The sequence below is a fragment of the Carassius gibelio genome, chromosome A18 (genome assembly GCF_023724105.1).
Source record: "Carassius gibelio isolate Cgi1373 ecotype wild population from Czech Republic chromosome A18, carGib1.2-hapl.c, whole genome shotgun sequence".
Classification (NCBI taxonomy): domain Eukaryota; kingdom Metazoa; phylum Chordata; class Actinopteri; order Cypriniformes; family Cyprinidae; genus Carassius; species Carassius gibelio.
In genome coordinates, this window is record NC_068388.1 from 2,673,457 (window position 1) to 2,692,636 (window position 19,180).

At 36.6% G+C, this 19,180-nt stretch overlaps 1 protein-coding gene across 1 annotated transcript in view; it reads right to left on the minus strand.

Annotated features, from left to right (window-relative positions):
• The window catches only part of LOC127934337 (rho guanine nucleotide exchange factor 17), a 69,748-nt gene that overhangs the window by 19,854 nt on the left and 30,714 nt on the right, over positions 1–19,180 (minus strand). Inside the window, exon 3 of the mRNA XM_052531646.1 lies at positions 1,764–1,841. Within this exon, the coding sequence (XP_052387606.1) occupies positions 1,764–1,841 (78 nt within the window). The remainder of the gene's footprint in view (positions 1–1,763; positions 1,842–19,180) is intronic.

Genomic DNA, 19,180 nt, shown 5'->3' on the forward strand with positions numbered 1-19,180 from the left:
CATAATATTTAGTTTATTTATGTTTGTACATTTAAGTGCTTTACCTTCATATTTTATTTAATTTTTAGGTGAGGTTTTCTGGGTACTAAAGGGGTTTCATTTCCAAATGTCATTTCCAAACCATTTTATTTAAAATGACACGTTAACAACCAACAGGACACTTAAAAACTAAACTAAACAAAAAAACATACAGATTGTTTGCACTTAGTGATTCTACTATTCTGTTCATCTACGTTTGTATTTTTCAATGCTTTACCTTCATGTTTTATTTAATCATTACCTTTAAACACAAATATTTATTTGTAATTTTTATTTTTCCCCACCCTGTATAAATCAGAATAAATAATAATAATACATAAAACACACACACATCCACACAAACACTAGATAGGTAGCATTACATTACTATTACCTCAAATAATTATTACTGAAATGGAATTAAAAAGAATATAATTTGTTGATTTAGATCTCATGTTATTTCATGTATTTTATGGTACTGAATGATAATCATACGCATACATTATACTATGGTCTACATGATAATTTAAATTATACTTAAAAAAAAACTATTGCTTATTATAGTCATCTATAAAGTCACACACACACACACACACACACACACACACACACGAACACGAACACACGTTTGTTTACGTGTGTTCATCCCATAGGTGTAATGGTTTTTATACTGTACCAACTGTATATCCTATGGCCCTACAACAACCCTACACCTAACCCTAACCCTCACAGGAAACTTTGTGCATTTTTACTTCCTCAAAAAACTCATTCTGTATGGTTTATAAGCGTTTTGAAAAATGGGGACATGGGTTGTGTCCTCATAAGTCACCATCTCCTTGTAATACCTGTGTCATACCCATGTCATTATACAGAGTTGTGTCCTGATATGACACAGAAACAAGAGCACACACACACACACACACTCCCTGTTGGCACACAGTAGTGTGTCTGGTTCAGTTTGTGTTTTGACAAGCAAACATCTGGCCAACATTCTTCTAGCATTTCAAACGCCCTAAAACGTGCCCAGAGACATGCCAGTGCCACGATCAAGCGCTCTCGCCTGTCATCCGTCCGTCCACATTCACACCTCGAAGCTGATTGACCTGCGCTTGTGCTTCTCTCTCATTGTTGGCTCAGATTCGCCCGCTGCGGGCCATCTACAAGTAATGATGTTGACTGGAACACAATCATTTACCCCACAGCTAACCGCTTCCTTTAACACAGAACGACAGCACTAACGCTGGTGAGAATTACTCAGTAATGGGACATTTTAGAGCAGCGCTGGGTGATCGAGCTCAAACACTGCTGCGCTCCAGGACTTGCTCACCTTGTTGCCACGGCAACCGCTGCACCAGCTAGAATAGGTTGTTATGAGTCAGGAGAGATTGGAAAAGATGATGATTTATTGCTCTCTTTTGCTTATTAAATTCTGTATGCAGCTTCCGCTCTTGCTCTTTCAGTAAAATCATGTTTCTGTTCTTCTGTTCTGTTCACAAATGACATATTCTTAATGATAGAGTACTTTTTTTATTTTAATGAAGAATGTTCTGCAACATCCTTGGTTAGGCCATTGTGTTTAATGTGATGACTGTTATTTACTGTCCCAAGAAGCGAATCAAAATGACAAAAACTTCCTTTGGAGACATCCTCAGAGGTAAAATCAGAAGTCAAAACCAGTAGTCAATATTATCAGCTTTATATAAGCTCAAAGGCAGCCAGTATTGATTTATTTATGTGTTTCATACCTGAATAAGTGTGCGCAGAGACTCAACGTAAGATTGTTCAGTATCCAGCAGAGTCATGATCACATGTCTTCTCATATCCTGTAGAGAGAAATATAGAGATAAAACTTACAGCAAGTCACATAAAACATACAGTACGCACACACATAAACAAAATGAATGCACTTAAAATAAAGAACAAAAATAGACATTAAAGTAGACATCTAAGATCGCAGCAACCTCATAAAAACACTATGGCATAACATCATAGTGAGTTTTACTCCATTTTATCCAAAGGAAAAAATTCTGTAATAAAAAAACGTATAATGATTTGAAAGCAGTCAAGAACGTTATTATGGCATTTTGGATGCTTTAGTAATTTTTGGAAACGGAAACACACACGAACACACACTTTACAATGAAGCTCTAATCAAAATAAGAGTTTCCTGTTTACTGGTTCGTGTCAGAGACTGAGCCAAATATGTTTATGTTTCCGTCTAAGAGCAGATAACCTTCACTAACCACTGTGATTCAGCCCTGAGCGACACCACATCACAAACACAACTGACCAAGACAGGCAGAGAGACGTTTAAGAGAAGAGCTGATAATGGGCAGGATGTGTGCTGCTCTTTCATGATGGAGTATGTTAAGCAGCATCTTCTCTGAAATGCCCAGCTCAAACACGCAATGTGACACGGATGTAATCTGAACAGGAAGTCACGTCCAGCGTATGCCACCCAAAGTCACGTATACCATGAAACAGGCCAGAGGAGAGATCATTTACTAGGCTTGCTTTTTAAACTGGTTACTGTGAGTAGAAAAGCTCCAAATGTTTATTAAAACACCTGTACGGCTTCATAAGAGTTTATTTCTCAAAGTATGTCAGTAGCATCTCACACAAAAATCACCATACAAAATTGGTTCCACATATGATTTCTTGAGTGTAACGGGGACTCTTGAATAGATCCAAGTATAAGCTTTATTAACACAGAAGGCATGGTCAAAACAGGCAAGGTCAATATCAAACAAACAATGTAATCCAAGGCAGAGAAAAAAAAGAGCAATCCAAGGGAACAGGCAATGTTCAAAATCCAAGTGAGCAGTCCAAAGTAACAAATAAACCAATCAATGAAACAAGGCTACGGCAATGGCAATTGAAAAACACTTGGTAGAGTCTACAACAGCAAAATAGTACTTTTCGCAATGTGAGAGTGATTGTGTGTTATTTAAATAGTCCTCCTAAATGCAAACAGTTGTGCAAGTAATACGCTCCTGGTTTAGGGTGTTATGGGAGATAAAGCCAGTGAAACAATGGTACAGGTAAATGGAGTGCCCTCTAGAGGATCTCATGTGCACTCCAGTTGGAGATCCTGACATTCCCTCCATCCTTAAGCCAAATCAAGCATAAGTCCAGGAGTGCGGTGAAGCACAGGCGGAACAGGGGGAGGGATGGAGGGCCAGGTCCATGAAACAGTAGCAGACCGTGGAGTAATGGAGGACTGTGGAGCAGTGGAGGATCTAGGCCATGATGCAGAGCCGGCGGAGCAAAAGACCACCACTGCAGAGCAAATGGGATGAAGGACCACTTCAGTGGAGCTGATGGTTACCACAGTGAATCAGACTGGACTGGAAATAAGAGCACAGAGAGGTCATGACAGCGACCTCAGTGGCTAGTGTGGAGTATGTAGTGGCATTAAACATGAAATTTCCTTATTTAAACCAAAACTAAAAATGTCTTTCAGAAAAGTGTCATTGAATTCTACCTGATAGCAAAGTTTGCAAAAGCCACTTAATTCTCAATAGAAAGGTCTCTCTGTTGAAGATGAATCAGAAGATCGCCTGGATCCATTTTTGTACTGTGTTAAAAAAGCTGCTGGTTCCGTGTAAGGTGAAGTATTTCTGTAACGAGGATTCTTAGATAGATCCCAGTGCAAACTTTATTAACACAAAAGGCATTGTCAAAACAGGCAGGGTAAAGATAGAACAAACAATGTAATCCAATGCAAAGACAAAAGAGTAATCCAAGGCAACAGGCAATGGTCAAAATCCAAGTGAACAGTCCAAAGTAACAAACAAATGAAACAAGGTAAGGGCAATGGCAAAACAATACTTTGCAATGCGAGAGTGATTTTGTGTAACTTAAATAGTCCTCCTAAAAGAAAACAGCTGTGCATGTAATTAGTTCCTGGCAAGGGGTGTTATGGGAGATGTGGTTCTTAAAACAAGGGTACAGGTAAATGGAGTGCCTTCTAGAGGAACTCATGGGCACAGCAAAGCTGGGTTAAAACAACATATTTTAAATTCAAACGAAGAGCTTATTTAAATGGGTTAATGTTTAAGTTAGTTTATGTGAGATGGATATGTCTATCTTTTTTTTCAGCTTGTGACTGTGAAGCACTTGGGCAACGTGAGTTATATTAAACTGTGATATATAAATAAATAAATAAATAAAACTCCAGCTGGATATCCTGACACTGAGCAGCAAATCAGCATATTAGAATGATTTCTGAAGGATCATGTGACACTGAAGACTGGAGTAATGATGCTGAAAATTAAACTTTGATCATAGCAATTGAAATGCAATTTTACATTATTTTCAAATAGAAAAGAGCTATTTTAAATCGTAATATTTCAGTTTTTTGCTTTTTTGTATATTTTTTGTATATCTTATATAGAATTAACTGATTATATTTTTTTGTAAAAAATTGTACTATCATGGCAGTATAGAACTGGAAAAAGGTCATGTCCACCCCCCCCCCCAAAAAAAACAAAACAAATGGAAAGAAAGAAAGCAAGAAAACAAGTGGCTGATATGTGCTAAGTGTGCTTGTATCTCTCAGACTGATGCTCATGTCATCCAGTCCATTTCCTCCCATAAAAAGCAGACAGTTTGACAGAATCAACTAACCAGCATGCTCTCTTGGCTGACACGTTCGGCTCTTAACTGCACTGAATAAACCTGAAACAAACCTACAGACCTGCTGTGAGTTCCTCTAAACAGACTAATTCTGGACTGGTTTAAAGTAATTTCCCAAGAATCTTGTTACTTTTCACCCAGGACAAATCAAACCGGCACACACAGAAGGATCTGTATATGCTGCGAAGAGTTTTAGGAGATCACTGAGCCTTTGCCTGAACTTGGTCCTAAATATAAACTGGCCATAAAAACACATTTAAACTGCATTTAGAGCGAAACGCCCTCTGGAGTCTCATCGGGGGGCCAGAAATGTGCCCAGCAGCTCCAACAGCATGTGTGGGAGCCACAAAACACATCCAAAAAAGAGCTCTGGGGTATTTCTGAAATGCCCTGATGACAAAGACAGAGCTTGACATCCAGTCACAGGTACACCCTGTGGATTTGGAAAGACTTGTCTATTAAAACTATTGTTATTGTTATTATATAAAAAAATCAGCTGTTAACAAACAAACACATAATGATGTTAAACAGAAAATATAAATGTGCACTGAAATATGAATGAAAACCTAAACTTTAAACTCCTGCCTTTAGTTGATTCTTTTATCCAAAATAACTTTATAATGGAAACTATAATATAACTACAGTATGTATACACTATTTCTCAATACTTCTACACTGACTAAAATGAAAATCATTAAAAAAAAAAACTTCTCTCAGTACTACCACTTGGATTTCAATAGTAGCCTGATCTCATAAACACAAACACACACAAGTATTATGTGTGCTTTAAACCCTTTAATGCCTCTAATAATCATAATGTGACTAGATTGGTCACAACAGCTAGATACACACACACACACACACACACACACACACACACACAGTGCTGGTCTCAAAGTCAAAGCACAGCTTCATAACTTCATGAATACAATTCATTTAAACATCAGCGTAAGCCATGAACATTCCTGCTGTTTGGCTTACATAACGTCAAAAGGTGCCTTATGCACCCATCAAAGCTGGTCCCCTGATGAATTATGGGGCAATATCTTTGTAATGAAATCATATAATGAATGCAGGAACATCCAAATGCTTTTCTTGTAATTTAATAAAAAAATAAAAATAATTTGAAACTACAGATTTGAGTATTTCATATATATATATATATATATATATATATATATATATATATAGAGAGAGAGAGAGAGAGAGAGAGAGAGAGAGAGAGAGAGAGAGAGAGAGAGAGAGAGAGAGAGAGAGAGAGTATATTTCACTATTTTCTGTTTCAAACTTCTAACTTTTTAGCATCTTTAGGTTGTAATAACATAAAAAATATAATAAAATACGGGTTTTAATTTTAAATATTTATTATAAAATAAAAACATATGCAAGAAATCTATTTAATCAATATGAAATGTATTTTTCATACTGAAACTGATGAAAATGCACACCACAGTAAGTTGATCCACACATAACAGCCTCGGAACATGGTCAATAATCTTATATACAGGCACTGGACTAAAAATACATTCACAAGTCATCACTACCAAAATGAATACAATGGGCCATCTTGTTAATGCTATAAATGAATTACAGCAATAAAATAAAATTGAATCATGAACAAGAACACGAACAACAATATCACATTAGACCACAGAAATTCCAAAATTACATTTCCCTTACATTCAACTTCCGAAAGTGCATTCATATTTGCCATGTTACATTCATTTATTTGATAAAAACAAATGGTATTAATAAAAACACTAACAGTGACAACCTATGCAATATCGCGTTCATAATCTAATGAACATGATATAGCGTAGCTTGTCAGTGATCTACGGCTCTGTGTGTTAAATGCATCTGAGTAATTTCCATCTGAAAGCATGTGATGGAGATTGACCGGTACTATTAATCACAGCAGTCTGATTTCAGATTTAATTTGACATCAAGGTAAAAAAATGTTCTGAATCTGAAAACATCCATGTTTGGTTTAAATACCCATGTCTGATCAAAGGGACACCTCTGTCCGAGGTGCTGGCTGTAGCGTTTGATTGGTTATTTTATTAGCAGAATGAAGCAAGAGTGTGTTTAAGTTATAAGAAGATCTCATTACCTTCTAAAGCCTGAGGTACACTATGCATTTCAGCCAAACGCAGTCTCTGTGCCAACCACTATGGCTTGAGAAAAACACACATACACATGCTAGAGCACGTTTACTGCGCTCTGAATCAAGCAGGTGGAATCTGCAATTTGATCCTTCGTCAGCAATCAAATCAACCTCGCTTTGATCTGATCAGAAATGGTCACCGGTCGCTAATCACAACGAGAAAATTCTGCACGGTCAATCATGAAATAGGGGCAGAGAATGTTCAAGCGTTACATGGGAATCTGTCTTCTGGACACGGTTCAAACAGGTGCTGTCAGTGTTCGGCACGCTACAGATACAGGTGGTGTGCTGAACTGGTTAAAGCATATGGCTAGTAATCAAAAGTTGCTGGTTGAATTGGTGCATGAGCTATAATCGTGTTATGCTGGGGTAAAAGCATCTGCTTAATGACTACTTATTGGCATGATATATTAAAATCAAAGCAAAAATCTGGTGATATAGTCAACTATCAGTGCTAAAAATAAAATCACATCAATTTAACTGAAATTAAACAAATGCAGCAGAGAGCAAACCGAGCACTGAAAATGCAGGCAGCTAGTTGCTTAGCACCAGAGTCTCCCTCCACACCATAGATGATCTCCACTGTCGTCATTCCCACATCACAAGAGCTGAAATCACACAGCCTAAAGTCAGCTCATCCTGCTCTTCTTTCAATCCTTCACTCAGTTCATCAACTGGCTTTCAGGAAGAAATATACTGTCCTATAGAGCTTCTTCAACAAGGTTATGCAACTATGACAATGACTCTGGAAAAGCACATGGCGCTGTGCATGAGTCTGTCAGGCTGACGTTGCCTGATCACTTTCCATTTGCAATACTGATCAAAACACCACTGACCAGTTTGTCCAAATCAGCAGCTGACAAAAACAATAGGTTAACAAATAAAATAAGCAATGAAATAAAACAGATTTAATAAATTTAATAAATAAATGAAAAAATGAAAAATTTGAATAAATAAGGGCATGCATAAATGCATGAATTAATAAGTCGAGACTACACTGTTCCCAGTTTTGCTGGGCTTTGTCCTGAGGCCATGGCTATTTTCAAGAGACCATCCCACGATATTGTAACTGTACTCATAAGACAGATATACTGGGTTCAATAACTGTCTTTGTTTATCTTAGCAAAATCTCAAGCAATACAAAGGCAACCAACATTAAAACAAAATAACACAATAATTCACACACTGTGTGCTAATGGACATGCATGATCCCTCATATTGTGTGGCTTCTAAGCAATCAGACTTTTGTTATTTTCATGTAGCAAACAATAAGTGGGTGAAAAAATCCCCTAAAATTGCATTTCAGTAAGGATTTAGAGACAAGAACAACATAGAGACCAGAAATGGCAACACTCTAGCAACATACTAATAACGACAAACGTAGAACAACGAAGCAAGAAATGCTACTATAAAGAGATGTACACATGCAGATATTTCTACTGCACGCAGTACCAGACGCTCAATGCCAGCTCTGCCAGGCCTTTACAAAAACAGGTCATGGGATCACAGCCAGTCGGCTATTTCTGGCTGGAGTAAAACACTCACGAGCAATAAACACGCTGAGAAAGAGCATCGCAGAGTAAAACAAAGCCAAAAATGAGCAAAAAGAAAAGAAACGCAGATGGAAAGTAAAAATAGCAGGAAAATATCCAAGAACACGAGGTAGTTTGTAGATTACAGAGTGCAATGAGCCTGGAGAAACAAAACTCTATTGGCTGCAGCGAAAACCAACATGAGCCAATCATCTTGCAGATTCACACCGGTCAGCGATGGACCTAATTACATGTGCCAGATTGTGAGACAGTCTTAAGACAGACGCCCACAGGGTCAGTGCAGACAGGTAAATCCCCTCAGTGTCTGGACATAATCCAAAGATTCTCCTCTCTGCTCTGTCTATCTGTGACTACCCATCTACCATCCTGTCTATCTATCAACCTTTCTGTTTTTAAAATATATCCTTCTTCTATCTATCTATCTATACACTGACCTATCTACTGACATGTTTATTTGCCAACCTATCTATTCCTCTAACAGCTTATCTACTATCTATCTCTCTATCTATCTATCTCTCTCTCTCTCTATCTATCTATCTATCTATCTATCTACCTACCTACCTACCTACCTACCTACCTACTGAGAGTTGTAAGAAAAACACAAAAGACGAATAAAAGTGACAGACTGAACAGATTAAACAAGTAACAGTTTAACTGCTATGAAAAAACCCTGACGATAAAGCCTCACAAACGTAGATGCTCTCTTACAACAAAAACAACACAGAAACCAACCACGGCAACAGGTTCAGAGTACAACAACCATCACTGGTCTCTGCTGTAAGACTCGTACCTCAGAACTGGTCTGAGGGGCGCTCAAGCCGCCCCCAACCCTGTTTCTATTGGGCTCGACAGCAGCGCCCCTGTCCACCTCTTCACCCACCCCTCCTCCTCCTCCTCCTCCGTCATCACTGGTGCTCTCTCCGCTCTCCTGCATCTCCTCCAGGGCGATGGTGAACTGGGCGAGGGTCCGTACCATCTGCAGCATACGACACGTGTCCCTCGCCCTCCTGGTGACGGCGGTTCTGACAGCTATCGGCACCCCCACCCCAAGCCCCCCCACCCAACAGCTCGATCACCTCCACCAGGAGATACGCAGCAACAGGCTGAAGACAGTCAGACCCCTTCCATGAGGAATAATTTGCAAAAAAATAAAATAAAAAACCTTTTGGGTTTAAATCCAAGACTGTAAAAATCCAAAGTTGAAGAGGGAATGTTTCCCCCCTATTTAAAGCCTTGAGCAGTGTTGTTCGCTTCCCTTCTGAGACAGGTAGAATCGATGACAGAGAGAGATAGACAGTAAACAGAGAGACGGCAGGGAGAGATCAGTGTGTAATGAGAGGCAGCAGACGGGCACCAACTGAACACAGCTGAGCTCAGAGCAGCGCTCACAGACCTGACCAATCCATGACCGATCCCGCACTGGCTTTATTAGATTGGCTCAGCCTGTTGGGGATGGAAACCTGGAGGTGTGGCTGTGTCTCCATGGCAACAAGGGGGTGGGGACTTGAATGATTGACAGATAGATTCTCCATACAGAATACAGCAGTAAGATTACATTAGGACTAGAGGAAAGAGAGCAGAATGCTAATTATTATTTATATTGATAAACATTTCAATATTAATATCATGCAAGTCAATCATTTTACTATGGTAAATGTCCCAAAAAACATGGTATCACTAAGGTTAAAGGAAAACGCCACCGACCGTTTTTCGATGTTCTTCTTTCAACTTAGACACGTCGATACGTACCTCTCACGTCTCAGTGCATGCACTTAATCGCTGTAGCATGCAGTGCCACTATGTTAGCATTTAGCTTAGCAGTTTCAGGAGTGATGACGTTACTGCGCCGAGGTCGAAGTGCTGCGAAATCACCACATTTTATTTTGGGTCACCATACTTACTTGTTTAACTACTCGTGTAACCGTCTTTGAAATAGGGAAAACATGGAAGTGTTTGATGGCTTCTAAATTCATCCCAGTTTGGATCCAAAAGAATGAATGGTGCTAAGCTAAATGCTAATATAGTGGCGCGGTGCGCTACAGCGATTAAGTGCATGCACTGAGACGAGAGAGGTACATATCAACTCGTCTAAGCTGAAGAAAGAACATAGTGAAATTTGGAAAATGTCTAAGAAAAAGCATGACCCTAGTAAATGTCCCAAAAAATTGATATCATGGTTAATGTAAAGAAAGAAAAAAAAAACTGTTATTACTAAGATAAATGACCTAGAAAGATGGAATTACTATGGTAAATGTCCAAAAAAAATGGCATTTCTTATGGCAAATTAAAAAAATAAATACTACTCGTATTAACGACCAAGAAAGATATTACTACATTAAATGTTCAAAACACTAAAGTATTAAGGTAAATATCCCAAAACATGGTATTACTAAGGTCAATGTCTAAAACATTGTTCTACAATAGTATTTTCAGTAAAACAATGAAGTAACAAATTAATTAATGAACAAATGAATGAACAAGCTGTGTACTTCCTACGGTTTTCAAAAAAAAATTCTTCCTCCTTTCTTCACATGTGAATCTGGGCTTTTTCCCTGCAGGGTTATTTTTAGCTGAGAGGTTTTTCAGCACTTTTTGGGAGCGTCGAAGCCATTAGCAGCAAGTGCATTTGTGCTGATGCATTATTGACGTGGAGAGACGCTTTCATCACCCAGGCCTCGACAGAACTACGACAGTGGACACATGAACAGAAAGACAAGTGCTCCTCTTACATCCTCCACATCGTCACTGCGAAAGAGCAGACGCTTGTGTGGTGACCAATTACATAAAGAATTACAGTACACAAGTTCTTGGCATGACGTTTCTTTCATTAGACATTCACAGGGATGTTACAAACCAGTCACTGACTGATGCTCCGCCAACAGACAGAGACCCACATCTTGCAATGTCATCCTTTATGGGGTGTTGTCTTATAATAGAAGTGTATATACCAATGTATGTTCTTCATTCAAGCACATGGCTCACAGGCTGCCTTTCAAAACCAATTGAACTGCCCACCTAGACAGTATTATGCCCAAACATGAATCCTCATGTATGAAATATCGACTTGAGATGCTGTGTCACTAATGTGTGAGAGATGTGTCGATGAAAAACACACTAACACATTTCTCTAATGCCTGAAGTGTCGGCTAATTTACATTCAACAAATCTTACTGGAATGCTTGTTTTCATTTTATTCCAGAGTCAATCTGCGTGTCTGTATCTGTACTTCTCTTGTAGATATTTGTGTCTGGTCCAGATGTTTGATCCTCTGTTAAATGCTGGTGTTGAAACAGTGCATATTTATATATCGTCTATTATTCATTTTGATCTAAAAAGCAGGGTTATAATTGTTAACTCAAATGAAAAATGGTTTTGCTCATAGAAATAAAGCTCAAATAATGAGTCAGCTGGGGCCAGTAAATCAGACAGATCATAACCTGCATTCAGACTGCTGACATTTAATAGAGAGTGAAACATGAGTCAGAAAGAGGGAATAAAATAAAATGAAAAAAGGAAGAGTCATTTTGACCATAAACCCAATACATAAAAACCAGAAAAATGCAATTCTAAAGCCGTCACTCTGGAAAAAAAATTAAAAAGCAGCACGAAAGCTGCAATTGCGAAGGCCTTGAGGCAGATCAACAACTAAGGAACTCTCTTTAAACAGACAAGGCCATAATTCTATTGGAAAACATTCAGTGCTAGAATAAAAATAGAACTTAAAACATAAATGCTGGGATGCACGCCATCAAACTTCGTAAGGCCAAGAGATTTATTAGCGGTGTTTGTTAAGTCGAAGAATCACTATGCTCATACTCCCTAAAGTATTAAAGTCTGGCGTGTAACTTATATTGCACAGGGTGTACTGTGGATATGAACACACCTAACAACCACCAAAAACACCCTAGCAACCATATACTATACACACACACTACCATTCAGTTTTTTGGGGTAAAATCTGTACTATTTGTGAAATAAAATTTTAAATTTTTCTATTTTCTATTCTATTTAATACAATATTTTCAGCATCATGACTCCAGTGTTTAATTTTACATGATCCTTCAGAAATCATTCTAATATGCCAATTTACTAAATAAACATTTCTGATTATTATCGACGTTGAAAAGAGTTCAAAAGATCACCATTTGTTTGAAAATGAAACTTGATGCGCTTTCTGTAAAACATCTTTCCTTTCAGCATCTTCTTGAAGGGGTTGCCTTGTGTCCTCAATCTAAACTTGTAAGCGGTCTTGAATCTGCAGACAAAACCTGACCCAGATATCCTTTTGACTAAAAACACCTCGTTTATTAACTGCTCATGTTCATCAATATGACTCATCGATTTCCTGCAGTCATCTCACAATGGCCTCGCTTTATAAAACCCAATCGGAAGCCTTTCATTGCTTTTCCACATGCACCGTGCTGCAGCCAGACAAGAGAGTACATACAGTATTAATGAAAGAAGACAGCAAGGACATCAGATTTGCTAAATAGCAGGCAATAAATTCAAACACAATAGAGAAATGTGGTTAGCAGCAATCCGCTCGGCCAGCTGTGACCTACATGTTGTGCTCTCAAAACAAAAATAATGTAGCAATAATATTCCCTGACTGCATTTAATTCTCATTCTCGACTATTAAACTAAACAAAAACTCAAATGAATAATGAATAACTGTGTCCTCGGAAGAGTAAGACTACATAAGAACAAGATACACTTAAAATGTGTTAGTGTTCCTGTAGCTCAATCGGTAGAGCACTGCGCAAGGTTGGGGGTTCGAATCCCCAGGAACACATGATAGGTCAAAATTGATAGCCTCAATGCACTGAAAGTCGCTTTGGATAAAAGCAGTCTGCTAAATGCATAAATTTAAATTAAATTAAATTTAATTTAAAATGTACCGAGAGCTATTTTAGATGCAAACTTCTATAATTCTGTTAGAACTTTAACCACATGACCAAAACGAAAAAAAAAACAAAACAAAAAAAAACAGCACCTTTTAAGACACTTAAATTCTCCAAAGATAAATCAGCAAACACAATGTCAGCAATCCTGAACATATAACATGACTTACACACAGAATGTGTTATCAGCTTTTATAAAGGATTGATAAATCTTTCTATAACACGATTCTATATCTTAATTTATAATTAAATTTAAGGATAGTCTGTACAAATCATGTCCCTTTGGTAATATGGTTCATACTACAACAAGATATGGGACAGTGACTGTTGAATGATTCAACACTCCTACTATTATTGTTGTTACAAAATTACAAATGTTCCTGTAAAAAAAAAAGAAAAAGAAAAAAGAACAAATTAATTAATAAATGATCAAATAAATATACTTTGAAATCTATTTCTTTTTTAATGTTTTTGAAACTAAACCTAAAATAAAATAAAATAAAATATTACTTACAACACTTTTAGTGAAAACTACAGACTTCTAAGGGGAAACTATTTATGATTTGATGTTTTTGATATAAAATAAAATGACATTACAATAAAGCAACACCTTTTATGTGACAATTACAGACTCTATGTTTTGAGATACAGAATAAAAAATAAAATAAAATAAAGTCTGATCAATTTTCCATAATTACTCCTAAAGAGAGTTCTGACTGGATGTTATTGAAATATGTGCAGCTTATACTGAAGAGAAGGAAAGACAGACCAAAGGACAACCTGAGAGAGAGAGAGAGAGAGAGAGAGAGAGAGAGAGAGAGAGAGACGAGTAAATAATGTGGGTGAATGAACAATGACACACAACCTCTCATAATGAAGACACACTCAAGCATAAAAGCTATTAACTGCACTTCTGCCCACCTGCTGTTTTTCAAAAAATGTCCAACACACACACTCACGGAAAAGTAGTGGCACCTGAAGGGGCACAACACAAAATCTGCAGCAGATTACAAATGAGAGAAAACTGCAAAAATAGACCAGATTTTCTAAATATGAGCACACCTCTCTAAGATTTTAGCAATCAGAAAATAGTTGTTAAGTTTAATAATATGTATGCGCAATGGTAATAGTGACTCTACTGTGAAAATGTGTTTACAGGGAATCGTGGGAAGATTATGTGATAAAATCAAGTAGCCCTTAAATCTGAAAGTAATTTGATGCATTACAAAGCATCTGTTTTAAATCACTGTATCTTTGCTACAGCTTCACTATGGTCAATAAAAAGAGAGTGTAATTTGGGCGATGAAAAGCTATCAAGCGTGAAATAACAGACTATCCCGACCAGCAGGGGGTGCCAGTGAGCTCAAACCCAAAAAGTTGCGCTTTGATGTCCATTAAAATCAACATAATAAAAGATCATACCAGCAAACTTCCATTCTCACAACATCTGGATGGCAACTGTTTGCAGCGAGAAGTGACCAGCTCGGTTACTGCGTTTCTAAACATGAATCTGGACGCAGACAGAGAAACTCTGAGTGTTACTGTATCACGCGGCTGAAAGGAGCTATTGTTTGTGTGTGTGTGTATGTGTGTGTGTGTGAGGCAGATCAGGGCGCTGCTGGGAAAATGTGTGTGTGTTGAGGAATCGGAAAGATGAGCCATATGATACCATGGGAAAAAACTTCATGCTACTTGATATTTTTGGGTCAGGGGCGGATGACATGATCATGCTTTCACAGCATCATAGAATCACAATAACAAAAAGCTGATGGAAGCATCATCCTCTTTAGACAAGTACCATGGTAATTCCCTGATATTATGTGGAGGACTTAGTTTAGAAACATGGTATTACCATCTCAGCCAAGGAATAACACCATGGTACTTATTTGTAAGGGCAATGAAAAACATCAATTTCTTGAGTTTCACAAAACCTTAAATGCACTGTCACTGGAAAACATCTCACACACTTGGATTGCATGTTTTGTGGAGGTTCATATGATCTCTCTGAACGGGTTAAAGTACAGACATTAAAAACATCTGGGCTGGAGTGAGCTGAAACCACAGCGTGCATCAAGACTTTGATTATTAAAGCATATGATGGATGCTGAACCTAATGGGGAATATAATGACAGATGCGACCAAATAGGAACAAATGCAACTACAATCCCCATTAAAGTAAGCCTTAACAATTCTCCATTCACTTCGTTCTACGCAAGACAGAAATGCATTAAGGTTTGGAATTACATAAGGGTGGGTAAACGATGACAAGATGTTTATTTTGGGGTGAAATATTCATGCATATTCTAAACAAACTCAGAAAATACTAAACTTGGCTGCCGACTTCAAGTAGACCTAACAAAACGTTGACCTGGCATTAAAATCAGAGCCAGACTGCAAAGACAAACTACGCCAAACATTAAAACCACTCTCTTTTATTTCCTAAATGTCTGATTCAAGGTAAAGCCAGAGAGATATTAATCTGCATTATAGTCGGGCAAAGAACTCGCTGCTCTATTAAGTTCAACTCTGAGCCGGAAATTCCTCCTGTGTCTCTCTTTGGCACTCCTCCTCCAACACCGAATGAGAAACGCGGCTCTATTTTTGGGATCTGGGTAAATATCAGGGAATATGGAGGGAATGTAGTGTTGTCGTTTTTCCTCTGCATTCTTTTTTCCATCATCACTAAGGACATGGGAAACCAAATGTGCTTTTCTTAAAAACACTCTCTAACATACACACACTCTATTCCTTACTTTCTATAACACAAACACACATGCAGACAGGTTCAGAAGGTTAGTTAGGAAACAGCAGCTCATGGTGTTGAGTTACACAGTTTAACATTGTCACTTTTTTTGTAAATCAACTGAGGTTTCTCATGTCAAATCAACCCCATTAACTAATTAACACAGCAAACACACAACCAACCACATATAAATATACTTGACTCATTATTGTGTCCTTAAGCATATCGGATTACATTTCAAAACACAATCCAAGTATTAAAAGCCCTATGAAATCAGTTTTATATATATATATATATATATATATATATATATATATATATATATATATATATATATATATATATTAGGGGTGGGCGATATCTCGATATTTAAAATATATCGAGATATTTTTTAAACACGATATGGATTTTGACATATCGTATATATCGATATATTGTTTATATTATGATTCCGCCACTTTGCTTGTTTGCCTTCCCTGTGCTGTGCTCGCCCCCGCTCGCTCGCCCCCCGCCTCCTTGCTTTTGTCCCCTCTCACCTCGCGTGTAGAGAACTAGTCAAAAAAAAAAAAAGACAACTGGCTCCATTATATGGAGATACTTCAGTTTTAAGGCGTAGGGCGAACGGCAGGCAGATGTCTACTGTAGGGCCCAATGAAACGCGGACGGAATCGCAGAATCCAGTCATAAAAATGGAATTTACAGTTTAACGCGGAATGTCACGGAATTGGTCAAATTTTAAATGAATTAATCAAAAGTCGGTCATGCACTTACATCAAATCACGAAATGGACTAATATCTGCAAATATTAACCCGGAAAAGTCTATTTAAATATGAATCCTGCATGTTCTGCGTGTCTGTGTCAACGAATGGAGCAGAAGCGCGTCTTCATTCATTAAACACTGAAGCTCGCGTAACGCTCGCGCTGATTTCATTGTCTTTCCTCTCTCTAAATAAAGACGTGAACACATGAGGAACATCTGCAGAACTGCACTGAGAGTCACTTCATGAGCATCTGACCGTTTGATTTGAGTAAGACTAGGTAAACCCGTCAAAATAAAAGTATTTGACAGAAATCTATTTCTATTGTACAGCAGAATGTAGATAGCCCACTACTACTACTATTAAAATGAAACGAACATAATTTTATAAGGAATAATCACACAACATTTCTCCCATGTTTTATTTTTAATAGTAAATCCCCTTTGTTTACCAAAAAATAAAGTTTGCTTAATTTTAAATAATTAAAAGATAAATTAAATGAATGTTTTATGCCTTCATTTGATAATCAGAAAAATGTAAATACACAGAATTTCTGAAGGGAAAAAAACATTTCACATAAGGCTATTTTAAGAATTGTTTTTAACTAATTAAGTTGTTTTTATGCATTTAAATAATTGCACATGCTAAAACACAGAATTAGGTAACAATAAAACATATGGTGAAGAAAAAAATTAAATGTTTCATAGGCCCCTTAACATGTAATATTTGCCATATTTGTTTTTGCAGTAGTTTTTTGGGGGTTATTTTTCCTGTAAAGATATCGAGATATATATCGTATATCGAGATATAGCAAAATATATCGAGATATATTTTTTGCTCCATATCGCCCAGCCCTAATATATATATATATTCCTCAAAATTCTGATTGCTCCATTTAAATTCTTCTGGATTGCATTTACATTTCTTCATTTTAATTTTCTGGTCTTCGTTTTTAATTTTTAAATTCAAATTTAGTAAAAAAGAATGTCTATTAACTGAAATTGAACAACAATGACATTTTTCAGGATCTATGATATATATATATATATATATATTTTTTTTTTTTTACAGTAATAGTGCCCTATGAAAAGTTTTCTTTTTCTTCAGAAATTCAATGTTTTGTGTTTACATTTTTTTTTGTGTGTGTGTATTTATGATTCAATAAAGATGCATTGTCAAAAATGGTGGTCATCTTCGGGAGAAAAAAATATTTTATTTTATTTATTGTGTTTATTTAAATGTATACAGTATGTGTGTACTTCTAACATGTTTGGTTAGTAAAATAAATGTAAATACAAATCAGAGAGTCTTCCATGTCTGGATGTATTCTTGAGTCTATAAGGTAACAATAATATAATAAGATAACCTTATGAGAGTGTGAAAGAGAACAAAATCAAGAAGGGAATAGAGCAGAAAAGAGTCTTTGGTCCATTCAAACCCACTGAAATCTTCTGGTGAGAGTTTAAAGGATTATCAGGTGCATTACAAACACAGCAAAGCTTCAGTTCTTTCCTTCTGCTACTACAAGAGCCCACAAATCCAGCCAAGCCAGCCAAAAATCACTCTTTAGATTTAACAATTAAAATGTCTCTAATCAAGATTACCATTTTAAAAAGTATGTCAGAGAAATTCAAAAGCTAGCAAGCTGCCTACTCTACCTTTTAAGACAGCATCCAAATCCCAAATAAAACCTCACAAATCACTTCATGCAAGTCAAATAGTGCTTCTGAAGTGAACCACATGACTTAGCTAATAACACAATACTCTAATAAGCACAAAATACATGATAGTATACATAAACAAGAGGACAAATTATCCAGATTTTTTCATTAGATTAAATCCTTTTTATCAATCACTTTTTAATTATATTACAAATTATCTTTCACTGCCTGCCATCTTGGAAGCTTGTTGACAATGCATTTTGGGATTGCATTAAGGCCAAAACAAGAGAACTTAGAAGGCAATGTTTTTTTTTGTGTGTGTTTATTTATTTGTATTTATAGCTGTTTTATATATAGGAAATTGTGTGTGTATATATATATATATATATATATATATATATATATACACACACACACACACACACACACACACACACATATATATATATACACACACACACACACACATATATATATATAAAGTTCACAAGTAAAATATTAATTTAATACTATTTTAAATGGAATGTAAATAAATCACAAAAAGTATATATATAGAAAAAAGTATAACAAAAAGAAAAGAAAATCACAAAATAATAATATATAGTAAAAAAAAAAGTTTTTATACTAATTCAAATGAAAATGAATCAATATAAAGTATTTTAAAATAATACAAAATCAAGAAAAAAAAAAAAGATTTTTATATCATTAAATATCTCCAATATAGTCACTAGCTAGTAAATGGT